The 20,667-nt window shown below is 28.0% G+C and overlaps 1 protein-coding gene across 3 annotated transcripts; it reads right to left on the minus strand.

Moving 5' to 3' along the window:
- Positions 1 to 240: 240 nt before the first annotated feature.
- Positions 241 to 4,468, minus strand: LOC124844315 (ethylene receptor 2-like). Of its 3 annotated transcripts, XM_047321263.2 has the most exons (4): positions 4,062 to 4,468; positions 3,841 to 3,903; positions 1,523 to 3,358; positions 241 to 980 (listed from the first exon to the last, which is right to left on the minus strand). In XM_047321263.2, exons 3-4 carry the CDS (start codon positions 3,251 to 3,253, stop codon positions 438 to 440), a joined length of 2,274 nt encoding a protein of 757 aa, XP_047177219.1. In that variant the 5' UTR covers positions 3,254 to 3,358; positions 3,841 to 3,903; positions 4,062 to 4,468; the 3' UTR covers positions 241 to 437. The 3 variants fall into 3 exon arrangements, with proteins under 3 accessions (XP_047177219.1, XP_087952711.1, XP_047177284.1); XM_088096585.1 differs by having other exon boundaries at positions 3,841 to 4,468; XM_047321328.2 differs by lacking the exons at positions 3,841 to 3,903; positions 4,062 to 4,468 and adding an exon at positions 3,523 to 3,753.
- Between the last annotated feature and the right edge of the window lie 16,199 nt (positions 4,469 to 20,667).

Consider the following 20,667-nt stretch of genomic DNA (forward strand, 5'->3'; position numbering starts at 1 on the left):
ATATTTGTTTGCTTCAAATCTCAAGCTGACATATATAGCATATGGTAACTGGCAGACATATTTTCACAAACAAATATAGAACTTAAACAGTCCAAGAAACGAATGGTTTAACATGTTCAAACAGTTTTTTCAAGAGCTCTTACGAGATACTAATCTAAAAGAATGAGTTCCAGCACACCCTATAATGGGAAGATGCAAGTACTAGATTTGAAACTACATACATGGCAATGACAACGTAAAGACATTGGAAAGGAACTGATCTGTATACCATTTTTTTTTTCTTATGAAAATCGTGTGTATAATAATAACATCTCTAAGCTGAAAATTGCTAGCACGAGGGAGAGCCAAAGAGTGCTGTGTTCTAATTCTACCAAGAATGTGCCTTAAAATAACTTAAATACTTTATGCTTAAGTGTTACAACTTGCACCCTCCATTCTCACAGGATATTATTTCCCTGCATCAGGATTCTTCTGAGTTCACTAGCAATTCCTTGCAACAAAACTGGTTTTCGGATAACTCCATTGATACCAACTTGCATGCATCTGTCCCACAAATCTTCTTCTGCACTTGCAGTCAAGGCTACGATCATTGGCCGATTTCCACTTCTAAACTTCCGAATCCTCGTGGCAACTTCAAAGCCATCTAAATCAGGCATGTGAAGATCTAAAAGAATGACTTGAATGGAAGATCCGGCAGGTCCAATGACAGTAAGGCATTCAAATCCTGAAGTAACTGGAGTTACAACACAACCTAGTTTCTGAAGCAATTTTTGGGTCACTGCTCTATTTACATCATCATTGTCCACTAAAAGAACTTGCAGACTTCTCAGCATTGAATTCGAATCGGTACGCTCTGAACCTTCTCCAGGCTCAGAGATGGCTATGGTAATGGATGGTCGTAATTGAAACCGAAGAAGAAGTGTCATGCTTTGAGGATAACCATGAGCACAAGGTACTAACCATATGTTCCCCTGCATCAACTGAAATTAACATCATAGAAAGAAATTTAGTACCAATTCAACGCAAGAAAAAGAACCACAGAATACAGTCCACGCTGAATAAAAAACAACACTGCATAATTCAAATCCTGAAGAAAGTAGAAAACTACGCTCTAATTCATATAATGAATTCTAAATGATCGAGGGAATTCGAGGACATCAAGAAGGAAAATACAGTTGAAGGATTATCTCACTGTAGATAATAATATCAACATGCATTACCTTCAATCTCCCACGGCTTTACCTAAAACATTTCAAGCAAGAGAGAAAACAAACAATGAAAATTTCAAACAAAACAACCAAATTCAGTTTTTCTGTAACACCAAACTATATAAAGAGGTGTAAACAACCATCCTCCTGATGAATTTATCTTCTAAAGGCTCACAAAAGGAAAAATTAGATTTGGATACTGAAGAACTGCATAAAATGGATTCTCCCCAAAATCTGAAAATTACTACTCATTGTAAATCAGTGTGTTAATGCATTCACTATATCCATGCATACATAAGCTTCAAGACACTCACCTGCACTACCCTCTTGCAAATATTGAAGCTCAATCTGCCGCCAACTCTATCACTGTTATAATTCCTACCCCCAAGTCCTGACGAACTCCCCACTTCAGAATCACTACTGTTGATCCCTACCTCAAATCTAATATTTACATCACCACTAGAAGAGCTTGGTCTCCAGGCTGTCCACCCTTTGTCACTTCTTCCCTGACTTCCAGTTTCTGCAAAAACCCGAAATACTAGGATCCCTCCCCCGTGGTTGTGCTGTAGTAGATTCCCAACCATATGTAGAATCACCTGAAAAACCCTCCTCTCATCACCCATAACATTGTCTGGCAGAGACTTCTCAACCTCAACCATAAAACCAAAGCCCCCATAAACACACATGCATTTTGAAAGGCAAGCTGCTTCCTTCAGCATGGAATGTAACCCAAAAGACCTTATCTCCAAAGGAAATCTTCCATCATCCTTAGTTGAGTTGTCCATGGCATCGTTTATCAAGTTTGATAGGACATTGCTGGTCCTAAGCATTGCATCCACGATAAGTTTCTGTTCATTCTTCAAATTATCATCTTGTATCATTGAAAGCAATCCCAAAATTGAGTGCATTGGCCTTCTCATTCCATCACTCATGACTTTCTGAAATGCATTTCTTGCCTGGCTTGCCATCATAGCATTCCTTTTAGCCTGTTGCAAAGCTCGATTTTGTTCCTCCAACTTCTCTCTCATAAGTTGGGACTCTTCAAGAATTGCAGCATGAGATAGAGCCACTGCAACCTGATCAGCAACCACCTTAATTATCTCCAGCTCCTGATTGCTCCAAGATCTAGGCTCTCCAGTAGGAAGAATTAAGACCAATATTGCATAACAAGTCTGTCTTAGTTCAGGTGTACCTCCTTTGAAATTACAAACACGTAGCATAGGCATTCGGATTGCCGCAACTGGTCCTGCCTCTCCAGAAGCTCCACTACTTCCAACAGCAAGTGCTGAGTCGGGGCTAAGTATATTCACCCGGTCGCTTCCCTTAATTCTCACAACATCCGGATCATTAATGGGTATAGACAAATTGAAATTCCTTCCATTTAATTCATGAGTAAGGTTCATCTCAGTTTTATCAACATTAGGCATCCACACAGCACAATTTTGCAAGCTCAGTGTTTTAGACAGCTCCACCAAAGTGGTATACAGAATAGTGTGTCTATCCAGTGACTTGCGTATCTCCTGAGTAAGCATTCTTACATGCACTGCAGCCTCCCTTTGCCTCATAATATTATCAAACTCACGTCCAAGATCCCATGTCTTCTTCTTCAGCATGAACTCTCTGACCTTCACTTTGAGAAGCAAAGGAATCAGAGTAATGAGGGTTATGGCGGTGGCACATGACACCAATGCAGTGAGAATTTTAGAGACAGTAAGTGCCACCATAAGTTGGAAAGTGTGAGGACCATAGGTCCACCCATTGAGCAAATGTGTTAACCCACATAGTACAATGAAGGCAATGAACTGAATCAGGACCCATTTGAATGGGACGTTTGAGCAACTGATAAAATAAAGCAGCTCAATGGGGATGGAGAAGTAGGCCACAGCAATCAAGAAATCACCAACTCTCTGACACTCCAGAATGCTTTCAATAGTCCAGAAGCTGGCCTCATCATCGCAGTTACATCTAGGAAATCCATTATCATTAGCAGATACGCATATGAGGACAGAGGTAATCAACAGCCCAGATGCCACTGCTTTTAACATTGATCCAATATGTTGCTGCTTCCTCAATCCATCAAAGGATATAATTTAATGGGCCATAGCACTCCCCAGTGACCACCCAACCTCCTCCCTTTCAATTGTATTGCCCTATCAACAGGTACACAAATTGAAATCTCAGTAAGATCCAAAACAAGGAAAAGGAAATACACGAGATCCAAATCAAGAAAAATTAAAAAATACAAACAAATCTTTAACTCTTTTCCTAAATTAAACGATCTAAAACATTTCACTCTCATAAGTTCAGTTTCCACCTTCTTTCATGCCCCTATTAATGGAGTGGTATGAATCAGTGAATAATACAGTGCCAACAGGTGAAGAGGACATTTCCATCAACCCAAACGAAGAAAACCCCATGCAAAATAGAAGGATAAAAAAAAGGAATAAAAGAATCAGGAAAACCAAGCTAGCTATAAACCTGGGGGAGGCAAAGCCAAAATAAATATTATTAAAAAACAAAGTCCAACAGGTTTAATACTCCTTCAACCCCCTCCCAACCAAAAAAGAAAAAAAGAAATAAGAAAAGACACCAAAAACCCAGTAATGTAGTCCAAAAGAAAAGGCAAAAGTACCTGAGGAATTACAGCCCCTTAATGCAATCAGACATCACTCCTCCATCAGATCTCAACCTTTCCCTGGAAAGACCAAAACCGTGTTAAAGATACCTCCCTCACTAACAACACATTAACCAAATCTCCTGTAGCTCGTTGAGCATCAAATCAAAAGGCTCCAGCAGCAAAGTCCATTACTTTATAGACGTTTAATCAACAAGAAGAAGAAGAAGTGCACCCACCTCCACCATTGGGAAGACCAAAGAAAGAAACCCACTTGAAGGAGCCACCAAATCCCAACATATCAATTAAAAAAAGGGCATCTTCACTGTGGCACGAGGCGCTGTAGCAAGAAACCGGGTGCGACCCTTTTGCGGAAAACCACTCCTCAAGACCAGTGCCGGTAGAAAATCGAAAACAACAGAGAGGAAAACGCAGTCTCTACGCCACAGGCAAACCCAGGTGAAGAAAAGAAAAAAAAAAACGAAGTGTTGCGGTCGTATGCAGGGAATCTTAATAACCTTTTGAACAATACCCTTTGTGTATTTGGCAATGCCAAACCACAAACCATGTAGAGAGAGAAAGCGCCGTTGTTTCGTGGGAGAGGAGAAAGAGGTGAGTTGGATGGGATTTAGAAGAGGAGAGAGAAGGGGACCCCACTTTCTTACATGAAGAGAACTTGGACGCTCTTACGAACCAAAACGTCCTCGTCACACCAAAAAAGATTTGTTTTATTTTTCACCCTCTTTCCTTTTCAGTTTCTCTCTCTTTCTTCATGTCTCCGTTTTTTATACTATACTTTTCTTATTTTCAATAAAAAATTGCTTTTTATTTTCCTATGAATTCCCCATTCAATGTTCGATCTTCTTGTGTCAGAACCACGACTTGTTTCCCTCCTCTTTCCCTTTCTTTCTCTCTCTCTCTCTAGTAGGAGTAGAAGAAGAAGAATGCTTTCCTGCAATGGTGTTTCGAATTAGCTGCCACGTGCCATTACCAGATGCAAAGCTGGGTCATCTTGTTTATTCAGTCGCGCACATAGAATTATCCGCATGCCTGGATAAAATAAGACCAAGCTATTGTGTTATCCCAAATTATAAAACACTGTGAGAAAATTTTATATAGCGAACTGACACACGCACCAAAACATGTATACGATTAAGACATCCCACTAATGTTACATTCAAGCTGTAGTCTTTTTGTATTCCAAACTTTTTACTTATGCCAAATGAACATCTCCACAGACATAAATTAAATTCGGACAAAAACTTAAATGCAATATTGCTGCTGGACGTTTTTCTTTAATTTCTGTTATTATAACATATTTGATAGATTTTCTCAAAACTTCTTAGGATCCTTGTGACAATACATTTAAGATGTGTAAATCGAAAAACAGAAAACGTGCGTTAGATTATACAATGTGTGAATCTCACGCCAATATTGTTCAGTTGATAAATAGTTTGTTGGGGGTAGATGGATTGGTAGTAATATTAATTTACGTTTCGCTGAAGAAATCAATTTCCGCTTTTATATACGCATATTCTTAGTACAGATAAAAAGAAAAGACATGGATGCATATCTTGCTTAATAATTAAATAACTTGAATAGGCTGGTTGATTTGAAATTTGGAAGACAGCCATGGAATAAAATCATTGGAAATATGATAAAGGACGACACAGACAAGTTAATTCACAATAAACGTCAAATTTTATAATTTTATGTTTTGAATGGTATTGTAAATTTTATTCATTTATTTATTAAATCATGTTGTATTATCTTAGATGCTATATGTATCAACTTTCAGATAAATTAATTTAGATTCAACTACTTTCTTTCTATATTTTGAGTTTCATTTATTTTTTATTTTAATATATATTTCTGTTTTAATCAAGTATCATTATACGATAAATTGATTTCATGTGATTTATTTTATTAAATTGATGTTAATATTGTTTGAAAGTTAATTATGTCTCAATCAAATAAAAAACTTAATTAGTAATTTAGTTTCTATTTTTTTCTTCTCACTTAATTTAATCCTTTTATATGAAGACAATATAGTCTTATTTCATCGATATTGTTCTCTATGGATCTTAAATTTTAATCCAAAAGTCATAATTGAGTTCATTCGTTTTTAAATATGTGTTAGACAAAAATGTAGAACTTGGATGCAGAAGTTAATAGAGACGACTTTAATTAGATTGTGTCTGAGAATAAAAAATGGATTAGAGGGGAAGAAGAATGTTTAGACTCACAACGTTGATTTCACAAAAGATACTACATTGTCTCTATTTAAATAATATATAAACTCAATTTAGACTAAATTAACAATAAACATTTGATTAGATTGACAGGTGGTTACTTTTCAACAAATGAAAGAAATTACATTGAATCAATTTAATATATAATGAAACTTGATTGAAAAAAAAAACAAATATTTAAACTAAAACCTATCAAAATCCAAAATATAAAAACCAAAATAGTAGTTAAACATTTAATTTAATATTTTAAAATGTAACTAAGACATTTATCTCATACATAACATATTATATGCTTATGCATGAACGTGTGATGGAATATTATTAATTTTTAATGTTTAACATGTTTTAGTAGTATATCTAATAGTTTAATTAACATCATGATTATAAAATAAATTGTTAAAGAACTAAACTTTCTTGTATTGTATTGAGAAGTTCTTATAAAATAAATTAAATTTTAAAAAAATGTATATGATTTAAATTTTAAGTGTCATATAAAACATATTTGTTATATCACTACTTCATTATTATGATGTGATGTTTAAATAATGGAAATATAATTTAAAGAAAAATTGTAGTTTGAATGAAAAATAGATTGTATTTCTAAAAGAATTATCGCTTACTAAATATGTTGTATGAAAACGGTGTATAGGATCTAAAATGTTAAAAATCATAAAATTATGTTATAATTAAGTAGTGGTACGGTCCTATAAGAAGAGTAAAACAATGTGTTTTGTGTGCACTTGAAAGTTGTTAGAGGATAATAAACAAGTATAACACTCAATAGTAGTGAAAATTCTCAAAGTATAAAGTAAGCATATCAGTGACGAAGAAATAGAATCACTTATGCTCTTTAGAGTTGTCTTGTATCAGGATACAAACAAAGGTCCCATTTTGGATAAAATAAGAGATGGATAAGAAACACACATAAGCAAGTTAAAAGGTCTCATTTTATATAAAATAAGAGACACACATAAGTAAGTTAGGTTCGTATGAGTAAAAAATATTCATGTATCGAAAGTCTTCCAAACAAAGACTTCAAAGTAAGTGTATCACGTTAGATAAACGACAGTACAAAAAGGAGTACTCGTGACTTCCGTTGAAAGGAAAGTATATCGATGTAAAAGAAATTGACCCTTAAAGAGGAAGATTCTTAGAATTTAAAGTGTTAGTATAAGTTCCACGAGAAAGTCAAACATCATATAAAATTGAAAATCCATTAATCCATTATCTTAAGATTTTGAATAAAAAATTATGTGAATCCATTATGTAAGTAAGCTTAGATCTCAGTTTCATTGTTTTATCTTTAAAACTAAAGAGAAGAGTATGTAATTTTTGTTTCTTTAATAAAATTATATTATTTATATATTATATATTTTGTTCCTTTAATTTTTATATTTTATTTTAATTCTGAATATTTGTATTATTACTTTGATATGAGAAAAACAATAATGTATGAAAAAATATGAGCATAAATTTAAATATTAATATAAGATGTCACCATTAATTAGAAGTATAGTTAAGAATTTTGGTATCTTAATGATAATATTCTAATTATAATTTATTATATGTGATTTATTAAGAATATTATAATATATATATATATATATATATATATATATATATATATATATATATATATATATATAAAGCCATACTAAAATCAATAGAATAAGAATATGTTTGGTATGGAAATTGAGTTGAAAAGAAAATCTTCACACCCTGTCTGCTTTGAAGAACAGTACACGAATTGCATGTATTCGTTGATGATGAGAACACATATTCTGTATTCCTTCACACTGAAACGAAATTAAAGGAAAAAGTTAGAAATTTGAAAGCATTTTAGTCAGAATAAATATAATTAAATATTATATATATTATATAAAATTGGTAGGTAAAATTGAAAAGAAGATAAAGAATGGACAAACTCTTGTTTACATGGTGATTTCAACAACATGGGTTCAATTCAAACTCTTGTTTACCTTTTTGTTTAAAAAAAACAAATGGACAAAGAAACTTTCGGTGATTGAAATAATAAAAAAAAAAAAAAAAAATATATATATATATATATATATATATATATATATATATATATATATATATATAATAGTATCAGAATCTTGGCCTATAAATACCAAGCAAGGGGGAGGGGGATTCTGGAAGTTTTCCGGGAATTTCTAAGCTTTTATATTATGATTTAGTATTGTTTTATTACTATTCATGTCTTATTATATGTTGTTGTTTTGAATCTGTAAATAAGAAATTTGTTTAAAACTAGTTGAGGAACACTTTGGCTAAGGAAAGACTTGGTACTTAAGTTGTCCATTGTGACACACCTCTCTTTCCTGAAAGTCTACTCGACAAGTTTTTAACTTAAATCTTATTGAACATATTATGTACTGTTAAATTATTGTGCAATATATCTTGTTGGAATGAAAATTTATCATGAATTCATGTTATTGTGGTGGATATGGAATTATGAATTTGAGCATGGTATGAGTTGATGAATATGAACATGACATGAGTCTCGTGGAGAGATTATGTAATGATATGGTATTAGTGTATATGTTGATGTTGAGGGTCCTGTTGTTTGAGGTTATCCTGATACTCTAATAATCATCCAGTCTCAAGTAGAGAAGGATGAATTATGTTGTGAGAGGGGCAGGAGGTCCTAGTCTATGTGCCGGTTTTGGACATAGTATTGAGTAAGGGTCATCACAAGTACATAACCTCCCGTGACCGCTCATCAATGTATCATCCGAATGAGTGTCTATTGGGTATTGTGGAATGAGTGTCTATTGGCTATTGTGGAATGAGTGTCTATTGAGTATTGTGGGATGAGTGTCTATTGGATATTGTGGGATGAGTGTCTATTAGGTATTGTGGGATGAGTGTCTATTGGGTATTGTGGGATGAGTGTCTATTAGGAATTGTGGTATGATGGGATGAGTATCTATGGTGCGATTGTTGTATGATGGTATGAGGGTGTCTGACATAATTATTATATGATGTTTGTTCAGTGTATCAAAGTAATTATGCATGTTTTATAAATGATTTGTTGCATGGCTCACCCTACTTGCTTGTGTTTGTGCAATGATCGTATAATTTGTTATACGGGAGCAGATGAAGGAATGTCGTCTGATTCAGTGTCAACGAAGGAAGAGATAGAAGAATAAATTAGAAGAATTCGAGTTATATTAATGAGTTTGTAGTTGAAATATGAGTTTAAAACATATATACATATCAATTGTGAATTATCAAGTGTGATATTATGCGATATTACCTTAAATCTAATGATACAATATATCATTTATGAATTATCAAATGTGAGATTATGGGATGTTACATTGAGAGTGAATCAACATTCATTTACTTTTAAATAAACCCATAGAAAATAATAGAAAACATTAAATCATTATAAAAATGATTAGTATTTAGAATTAATATAATCATATAAATGCAGTTTATCATGAGACATTATAATTTTTAACCATGACATTTGTCGAAATTTTTTATCGAAAAGAATGCAAAAAAAATACTAATAATACCATATTAAGAGAAAAAAAATAATTAATCAAATTAATGCTAATTTTTTACAAATTATATATATTAGCAAATTCTACTAGGTTTTAATAGATAAAAATAACCTCTTATATTATGGATTCTAAGTTTTAAGGTTAGAAAAATTTGAATAATTTTCATTTTCTAAACAAGAAACTTCAAACCCTTACTCACCTCTCTCCCATTTTTCATTCCTCTCAACAATTTCTCTTTGATTTATCTCATTCCAATATTTTTTCTGTCATTCCTACACTAGTCCCACCTGAAAAAATAAAAAACATTCGCATAACCCTAATCCACATCCCTCACCATTTATCGAATTTGGTTCTCTCTCATTTTCATCTTCTGTCTAACCCACACACAAGAACCAACGACAGCATAATTTGTTGCTTTAGTTTTATTTATTCGTTTTCCACTTTAGTATATATTATTACTATTAAATAAAGAATATTCTTTATTTTGGTGCATATATTTTTTTTCAAGATTATCTATTATTTCGTCCATTTACCAATTTTACATGTTAAATGATTTTTTTAATTTAACAGTTTTTTTCTAAATACAACTTTTTTTTTTAAATTTAATTAATTTTTAAACTCAAATAAATATTTATTATAAAATATAAATACAAAATAAATAAAAATTATCTACAATAAAATTATAAAATATATTTATTTATTTTTATAATTATAATTTTATTAATTTTTGTTATCACAAATATATATTTTTTAGTATATATAATAGAAAAACATATAAATTAAGATGATAAGAAGTTAGGTCGGTTGGATATCCGAAAAAAATTCTCAAATTTTCTTAAATATTAAATAAATTTGATCTTTCTAAAAATTAAATATATTTCTAAAAAAATATATTTTAAGAAATAACTTTAATTTCACAATTCTAAATAAAAAATAAAAATATATAAAGTCAACAATTAATATTTTCTATTAACTTTATTTTAATCACTTAATTTTAAAAAAAATATTTAAATAATTTTACTAGTAACTATTAATGAATGATTACATGATAATAGTGATGTCAAGATGACCTATAACTCGCGAGCCTGGTTCACCAAGGATTTGTGAGTAGAGTTTTGAAAAAAATGTAATTTTTTTATATGGTGTAATTTTCAATCCGGCTCACCGGGTTGAACCCGTGGTGATAGTCAAGTTTTGAAAAAATGTAATTTTTTTATACGGGTTAGTTTTCAACCCGGCTCACCGGGTTGGCTCACCAATCCACCTAATTTAATTTAATTTTTTTTTTGTGTTTCAATATTATTAGTTATCATTTTTTTATTATATTGTAGATGGTGATAATAAAAAAAATGTTTTGAGAGAGAAAAATATTATACCTTAACCAGTGGTGGGTCTACTGCATTTAAATTTTTTTAACTCACTAATAAATAAAACAGGTTGAATTGACTCACTAGATGACCAACTAGTGATGAGTTGGGCTGGGTCGAACTGGATGACTGGCAACTATACATAGTAAATATCATTATACCTTAACTTGTAATATATGTATATATCTAACACACACTTATGTCTATTAAAGATATTCATTTATTAACCATTATAAGTTTTACATATTAGTCATTACAAGTCTTGCAGTAGATTATTTTGAAAAAAAAACAAAATAATTCATTTATAATATCTGAAAATTAACTAATTAATTTTATATAATATTTATAATATATAATTATGTTATAGTTTATTATAAATCAATTTTAATATCCAATGGTAGCAGTTATAATTTTGTACTAAAAGATAATTAGTAATATTTCAGCTTTTTATATTTTTACGAGCTGATGAAGAAAAATTTAATGATACTATTGCTAGCAGATAAATAAAATCAAAACGAAGAATTTATAGAGTCCATTTAGAAGGTTCTAAACAAAATCATTCTACTGTTAACCTTGAAAGCGTGTTAATAAAGTTAGGGTTAAATATGTTTTTAGTCCCTAAACTATTGGCCGTTTTTGGTTTTCGTCCCTCTTCCAAAGTAAGGTACAATTTGGTCCTCATTCTTTAGAAAAACGTTCGTTTTAGTCCTCAAAATTTTGTTTTTAGTCCTCGTTTTAGTCCTCAAAACGTTCGTTTTTTCGACTAAAACGAACGTTTTTTAAAGATTGAGGACTAAATTGTTTGGAAGAGGGACGAAAACCAGAAACGGTCAATAGTTTAGGGACTAAAAACATATTTAACCCATAAAGTTATAAATTTAGTTTTTAGTTGTTCAAACGTATACACAAATTCGTAGTACCGAACATATTTCACATATCAATAGTTAATTTTTTATAAGTTTCGGTCCATAAATTCATGCATTTAAATTTTTAGCTAACTCCGTATATTTCTTTTCAAATTTACTTTCCTATCATTCTATAGATTCTAAGAATATTTTTAGCTTACATTTAATAAGAAATATTTTAATACTTAAATTTCCTTTTATTTCGGAGCTCCTTTTGAAATGACTGACATTTTCCAACCAAACGGTTTAATTGCTTTAAGATTCAATGCCCCTTTATAATTTTGCTATCGCTTTTACCTTTTCCTTTCTTTAAATTTAAGTCTAATTATTTCTACTCATTTTCTTGAATTTATGATTTTCCAACCACTTAGGACAATTACGTAAAACTTTGCAATTTTGATAGTTTTGTCAAAGTAGTAATCTCGAATAATGAATTATAAGAGCTAGATTTTCTTCAAAGAATTAGATATATATTATAAAAGTTTGATTTGATTAGTCATTGAAAAAGGAGTTATAAAAGTTTGATTTGATTAGTCAATGATAAAGTTGATTTTAATTATTTTTATTAATAAATGAAGACAGGGAATAACGTTGGTACACTCGTGTATGAAATGAGAAGATATTTTTTCATTCGTGGAAAAGGGAAGAGATATAGAGATGGAGTATTGCACGTTATTCATTAAAAAAAAAAATCCTTAGATGCGCAACAATAACTTAATATATGTATAATTTACTTAATGTATAAATTGAATTTTACTTAGTAAATAACAACTTAATATGACTTATTTCTTTATGATGATTTCCCCTCCAAATAGAACCTTGATTAGCGATTTTCTAAAAATAAAAATACAATTGTTAAATTATATAAATAAAGGTTAAATATCTTTCTAATTTCTAAACTTTAAATTAAAATTAATTTTTTCTTTTAAATTTTAGTATATTTTAATTCTTAAACTTTAAAAATAAGTTATATAGTCTTTTTAATTTAAATGTTAACATGAAAAAAGATTAATACATAATACTTTTTTAATGTATTTATGTTAAAATAATTATATTTGTTTATTTTTAAGTTTGAGAATTATATTATAATAAAATTTGAAATAATATCGACTTTTAATTTTGTATTAAAGTTTAAAAACTAAAATATATTTAATTTTAAATTTAAATTATATCTTACTATATGTGAATGAATAAGTAAATGGAAATTTTGTAAGATTGTATTAATAATATGTTTGTATAAGAAGGTTGTTAAGGAAGACAGGGTAATCTAATTATTAAGTTATGTTATAGGTTGAAAAGATATCTAAAGTATTTTGTTAAAACAAATAATATAGATATATAGTTATAAAATGATTGAAAATTAGTTATTTTTTTTGTGATTTATTTGTGAAACCTCAATTATAGTTAATAATACTAAAAGAAAAATGAATATTACTTATAGTTAAAATTTGTTGATAATGATAAAATTTATCAATAAATTTAAAATTATTAACGATAAAAAATTAGTTAATAAACACTACAGTCTAATTCATCTTTGTCCTGTTGATCTCCTTTATTTTATTCCTTTATTTTTTTGTTTAGATGAAATCCGTCACCAATAGAACATCACATGAAAAACTAATTTGTTTTCAAACAACCAAATAATTTATTCCATAATTTAAATTTAACAACAAATTTATTTTCTTCGAAAAAATTTCATCTATAATTTCATAAATTTGTGTAATGTAAATTGTATTGATTTTTATTAGATTATAATTAAACTTTCTTTCTATTTTTACTAATCTAATAGTTTAACTTATTAATTACGTATTGTCTAAATGAAAGATAACACTTTAATTGTTCATTACACATAATTCACAACTTTAAGTTTTTTTTTATATTAATATCTTACAAGAATTTTAACAAATCCAAATATCTTAATTGGTTCTTTGGTGTTATCAGATACACTCAAATTATTATATTATAATTATTTTATATATATTTAAAAACATTAAATCAATATCAATTAATATATTTTAAAGACACCATAGAGAGATAATAATAATAATAAAATCTAATAAAGAAAAACTAGTTTATCTTCGAAAATACGAAATAAAGTTGTGAACCTGTTAAAAAAATATGCTTACATGTATAGATGCAAATAAACAAAGTAACAATGTGTAATTATGGTTACACCTCTTGTAAGATATATATAAGAAAATTGCAAAATATTTTTACTAAATAATTAAAGTGTAATACTTTACTCCAAAAAGTATATAATTGTAAGTTAAAAAATTAGATTAGTAAAAAAAGAAAAAGAAAACTTCACTTATATATTATAGTATAATCAAAATTAATACATGTTAGTGTCAATAATATAATTAGTTCATGACACTACGGGATGAAGAATTCAATGAATTAATATATACATGATAAACTATATTACTATCGAGGACTATTAGACAATTGAAATCATGGAATACTTTGATAATTGAATATATTTCGATAAATTTAATAAATGTTAATATAGATGTTTTAACTTAATAGAATCATTAATAATACATTCATTTTATTTAACATAATATTTATTTTTTTGTTCCCTTTCATATGAATAAATGTATTTAACATAGTTAATGTATGATCGTTTATAATGCTTATTCTATTTATTTGTAGTTGTTTTATAATTATGATGATGTTATATTAAATATGAGCATACGATACATGTTGTGTTAGAGATTTTATTTTTAATATTTTATCAACAGTTATATTTTCAAAGGGCAATTTATTATTTAACATTTTATTTTATGACTACCTTACCTCTATTGCATAAAACTATGCATAAAAAACTGTACAGTGAATTAGATAATTGTTAATTGATATAACTTTTGTCTATTGAAAATTATATTAACGTAGATTTCTTTTGCATAAATTCCCATAATCGATTCTTCTTTACTATTTTGAATTCCAAACTCTAAAGATTCGTCTAAGGCTATAGTTGACTTTTACTGCAACCAGTAGTTGAATCTTATTATCTAGAATTTAGGTGTCGCCAATAAAAAAATCAATATTAAATCAAACATTTTATTCACGTGCTCAAATGTGTGGATGTAAAAGATGGACTTTGTTGTGAATTTTTTTTTTACATTGTTTTAAATCAAGAGCAAGTGTTTTAAAAAAATGAACACTGAAATCGATTTTCTTTTTATAGTATAGTAGGCCTTCATTATATGATAACGATTAATATTATATTCTTCTAAAAAAATTTAAGTTATAACTTACAACAAAAATAGGGTGTGATAGCTAATAAATAAATATGTTACACAATAAAATCGAAAGACATTATGTTAATTTTATTACATGAGATTTGACAGCTAACCGCTAAAAATATTATTTTTATGTTTTCAAATTTAAATTTATCACTTTTTTAATATGATTTTATTGCTTTTTCAAAATAACAGTTTTTGTCCTCTGAAGCAAATTTTTGAAATCATTTACCATACTCGAACACAATATTAGATAAAATTATTTGACTCTGGAAAAATAATGATATTTTAATTATAAGTATAATTCATATTATTATATTATTAAAATATATTTTTTATGTAAAGTGTTAAAAAAAAAAAACTTTATCCTTTACAGTAAATTTGTTCTGATTTTTTTTTCCATAACCTCTTTCCCCACATCTTCCGAAGATGTCAATGGCATTAAATGCACGTGTAATGCTACATGTCTACGTTTGTTTCAACGGACGGACTTGTATATATTTACTCTTAAAGTAATTAAAAAAACAATTTTTACAAAGATCGAAATTTTTTATTTGTTTTAACTTTCTCTTCATCGAAATTTTTTATTTGTTTCAACGAAATTTTTTAATTAAAATATATTTTTAATTTATTAATTCTACCATATCATTTACTAATTTTTATTTTAAACTTTTTTATTTTTATTATTTTTCTCTTAATTCAAATAATTTTATATTTTTCTTAAATACATTCAAATTCATTTCCAAATCCAAACAACATACTCTTTGAATTTGAAAAAGTAGATTTGAGTTTAAAAAAAAATGAATGTGTGATTATTTGAATAAGAGAAAGATAATAACAACTGAATAAATTTGAAATGAAAGTTTATAAAAGAGATTGAGATGAAATAAGTTTGATAAATTAAAAATATTTTAATTGATAAAAAAACGATTATCATGTGTTTAAAAATATTTTAAAATAAAATGTAATTAATTTTAATTATATTTAAATATATTATTATTATTATTAACTTATTCCTGTACACAACCATGTATATCTTTGCAATTGTGGTTGGGTTTCTACGTATAGGATAATGTCATTCTACGGTCAATGAATGAATAAAAGAAAGTTAAAAATGTAAAACGTGTTTTGTATAGGTGGCTTTTCTCTGCTTTTCCATAGTCGCAAATCCCTTCAAAGTAACAAAAACAAACAACTGATATCCCCACCTTTCATTCTTCGTGACCAGTACAAATGCGGAAACAAACAAAGATTAAGGCTGTCTGTGCTTTCATCGATCTACTTTACATGATGAATTTGTGGGTGACTAACTTATTTATTGTATTTGAAGATGATTGTAGACATCATAAATAGGAAAAGACAGGAATTTCATATTTCAATATTAAGGGTAATTTATTATTAATGAAAAATCAGAATACCATGTTGTAATATCTGCTACAAAAAATTTTTAAATAAGTGATATGAACATATCATATTAATTCTAAACAAACAATATTTATTGAGTCATATATAACAACTCTATATACATATATGGTAAACTTTAAAAGAAGGATTAAAATAAGCTTAATTAAATGAAAAACCTAATAAAAAACAATTATTTTATTATATTTTTAGATTTTACGCTCGATTCAAATATTAAAAAAAAATCGTTGAAAACCTTAAAAAAAATTCAAGAGATAGATGATATTTTATAAATGAAATTGAATAATCAACTTTTTATTTATAAACTCGACATTTTTAAAGATCAAATATTCAAATTTTATCTTAGATAGGAATACTTCTACTCTCAACTATTATTTAAATTCCTATTATAAATAAAATAATTAAATTTAAAAGTCTTGAACTTTATTTTATATATATATATATATATATATATATATATATATATATATATTAAGTAAGTTTAATATTTCTTAAATGATATATACACGAGACAAAAAAATTACTCTAAACTTTAAACTCCTCACTTAAGTGGAAAATTATTTTAGGCAAGAATTATTTTCTTTAATTGAAGTCTCCTAACTTAAGTAACTTAAGTGATATTGCTAATATTACTAGAAAAGTTTTAATTGAAAAATGTGAATTTCGTTTAATAATATTTTTCTCATATTTATATATTGAGTAATAATATTTTTGTTAAACCATAATAAATTTATATTATGCTTTAATATTTATTTTGTTTTTAATTATAAATGTACTTACATTAGAAGTGTGATTCCCAAACACTGTATTGTTTTGGTACAACATATTATAGGATGACAATAAATAAAATAAGAATATTACTCCCATGATGACATTTTATAATGTATGTATTGATATTGATATCTTTATTTTTTGTATTTCTTTCTATTAAACAGTAAGAGTAGTTAAATTTTGTCCTAAATGAAATAGCGATGATAAAATCTTAAAGAATGATTAACAATAGAGAATAGTTTGATAGATTAAAGTGTTTCTAAATTCGAACTAAGTGAACTTTTTTATTGGCGAACATAATAATGTTAGAAATTCCTTAGAAATGTAAGAGATGGAATATGATTGAGTTCAATGCACCTTGCTCTACAAACTAAAGGGGTTCATGTACTGGGGATAGGTGGTCACGGGATTTAAAAGCACCTTCGTAAAGTCTATGTATCACAAAAACAAAACAGCTATCATTATTCTTATAATTGCGTCATTAGTGCACTCGTCAAACCATGTAAATTCCAACACTCACTGAGGAATTCAAAAAATGCTCTCATGTTAAACTCGTCCTTTCAATTCTATTAGTTACACACCTTTTATTTAAATCTCAATTATGAATGTTAAAAACAAAATATAATTAAACATTATTTACTTATTTATAAATCAAAGTAATTTTTTCTCAAAAAAATATAATATTTATATTTTCATGCGATGAATTATAATTTAGTGGCACTATATTTTTTTTTATGATATATTAATATAAATAATTCATCATCAAAAGTTTTTGTTTACAAAAATTATATTTTTTTAAAATTTATATTTAAAGTTTAATATGATATTTTTAATTAAAATAAAAGAAATAAGTATCATTTTATTAGCATATAAGTTAAAAAAAAAGTGGATATGAAGTTTTGAAACAAACAAATGTAGTATGGATATGAATTTTTTTTCATTCAAGTACATAGTTCAGGGATGGCAACGGATTAGGTCGGGTCGGGTATGGGTAATGCTTACTCACAATTCGATCCGTCGGATAAAATTGTATCTGTTATCCGATCCGCTATCTGCCGGGTACTCGTTTAAAAAATATTCGCGGGTATTTTAAATCCACGGGTAACCGCAGATACCTGCAAAAAATTAAAAAAAAAAATTTAATACATATTTAAAATAAAATTTAAATAAAATTACAAAATATATATATATATATATATATATAATATAAATTAAAATTTAATTTTAATTAAATTAAACCTAATAAAATATAATTTTATTTTATTTTTAATTAATTTAATTAAAAAATATATAAATTTTTTATTTAATTTTTCGCGGGTAGCGGCTACCCGCGGGGCGGGCGGGTAGTATACTACCCGTACCCAACCCATTTAGAAGCGAGTATTAAAATACCCACTACCCGTTACCCGCGGGTAGTAAATATCTGCGGAAAGTTACTACCCGTCGCGGATTTTACCCGCGCATACCCGTGCCCGCAGGTAAAATTGCCATCCCTAATATAGTTCATTCTTTTTAAGGAACTCATCAATTTTCTTCTTCTTTTTAGTGTTTTTGTGAAAAAAAAATTGTTTGGTGCATGATTTTATATTTGAAGACTTACTAGAAATTATATTGAATGTATGTAAATGCCAAAATGAAGATTTTGATGATAGACATATTATCTTTAAGGAGAGTTAGTATCAATATATAATCATTGATATTATTAGAAAGTTGTTTTAAGCCTAACACATAAATCTTGGTAGGAAAGGTTCTAAGCATGACTTTGATACCATATTAGATAGTAGTTTTAAGCTTAACTCAACTCCACAAAACTGACTTGTAAGGTGAAGTTTGTACTCTGTTTATATATTATAATTTGACTTTATTTTTAGTCAGTGTGAGACTTCTAACAGATATGATTATATAGATGTATAAATAGTTTTGTTAAATTAATAAACATATGAAAATGGATAAGTATATCTCTAGACATGAAGGTTAGAATGATGTAAAATATATCCAAAAACATTGGTTAATATGAAGACGATTGATTTAATGATAATATAGGTGTTAAATATGTAATATTTAATGTTTGTGAATTTTACTCTTTAACATTATTTTAAGAGACAACAAACGTACTAAAGCAATGCCAAAACAACTCTCTTTCCTATAGAGAAAATGACGACCAAGCAGTAATTTGATTGCTAAAGTGAATCATGGTGGAAATAACTCCTCATACAAATTTTTTGTTTGGTACAAATATTTAAAAGTCGCACTTCAATAAAATGATTCGAGCATAATTTATTAAGAACAACGACACATGAAATAATTCTTCTTTGTTTTGTTATTCACTTAACTAAAAAAAATTGCGAAGTTAATAAATCAAATTGTATAGAAGGGTCTTAGCAATTTGATGTCAAATTTGTTTTTAAAACCGTCTAGTATAATCGCACTTATCCTAAAGCTTTGCCTTGACAGTGACATAAATGTCCACAGTCTTCTATTGTTACCTTTTCACCTTTAATTAATATTAGTTTTAATGTCAGATTTTATTTTTCTGTTTATTTTTTCACCAAAAAGTAAATCCTTCCTGCTTGCTAATTTATTGAATATAAAAATGGTTAGAAGGAAAAGTTAGAAGTCTTCATTGAAATCCTTGGAGGATACTAAAAGATTGAAAAGCTTTTAACAAACGTAACAAAGAAGAAAGGTAGAATATTAGTAAAAAATCTGACAGTAAAATGTCAAAGGTATGAGAAATCGCAATAAGCGTTAATGATTTGTTTTCTCCTTTTGGTAAACATCGGAAATTTCAAATGAATACCTCTGTTGATGATTGTCACTTTCTTAGACACTTAATTAAAGTCATGAGAAAGGGAAAGGAAAAGGAAAAGAGTGTTTTTTACTTTTACGGGGAACATGCTTTCTTTCTATGTTTTTCTTCTGTCTTTTAGTCCCCTAATTCCCTCTATATCAATATTTTAAACCCAACCATCAACTTATATATTGCTCATCTTTCCTTACGGTATTTTACACCCATCAAACATAGGTAAAAAACAAACATGGTTAAAATTTCTTAAAAAGTTTAGTTTAATTTTTCTTAAATTATGTTATCACTCTTTTTCTATATTTTGCTTACAAAAATAAAAAATATTTTTTAACAACTTTTTTAAATGCGATAATTTGTGATTAATTATTTTAAATATATAAACTGATCAAATGACACATAATTTATTAAAAAAATTTAATATATCATAATCTTACAGAAATACTACTCTTGTGATCAAGTTGCACTTAAAGATTAAAAAATTGTTTTGGATGATACCAAAATAACTAAAAAAAGTGTAAAGTATAATATACATACATATACATGTATA

The sequence above is a fragment of the Vigna umbellata genome, chromosome 8 (genome assembly GCF_029865625.1).
Source record: "Vigna umbellata cultivar VRB3 chromosome 8, Vumbellata_1.0, whole genome shotgun sequence".
NCBI classification, from domain to species: Eukaryota; Viridiplantae; Streptophyta; class Magnoliopsida; order Fabales; family Fabaceae; genus Vigna; species Vigna umbellata.

What these genes read in the sequence shown, in the direction of transcription:
- LOC124844315 (XM_047321263.2), bottom strand. Translation starts at nt 3,253, where the DNA reads ATGTTAAAAGCAGTGGCATCTGGGCTGTTGATTACCTCTGTCCTCATA. An exon ending in TTTGCAAGAGGGTAGTGCAG is followed by an intron (nt 981 to 1,522) that starts GTGAGTGTCTTG and finishes TGTTAATTTCAG; the next exon opens with TTGATGCAGGGGAACATATG.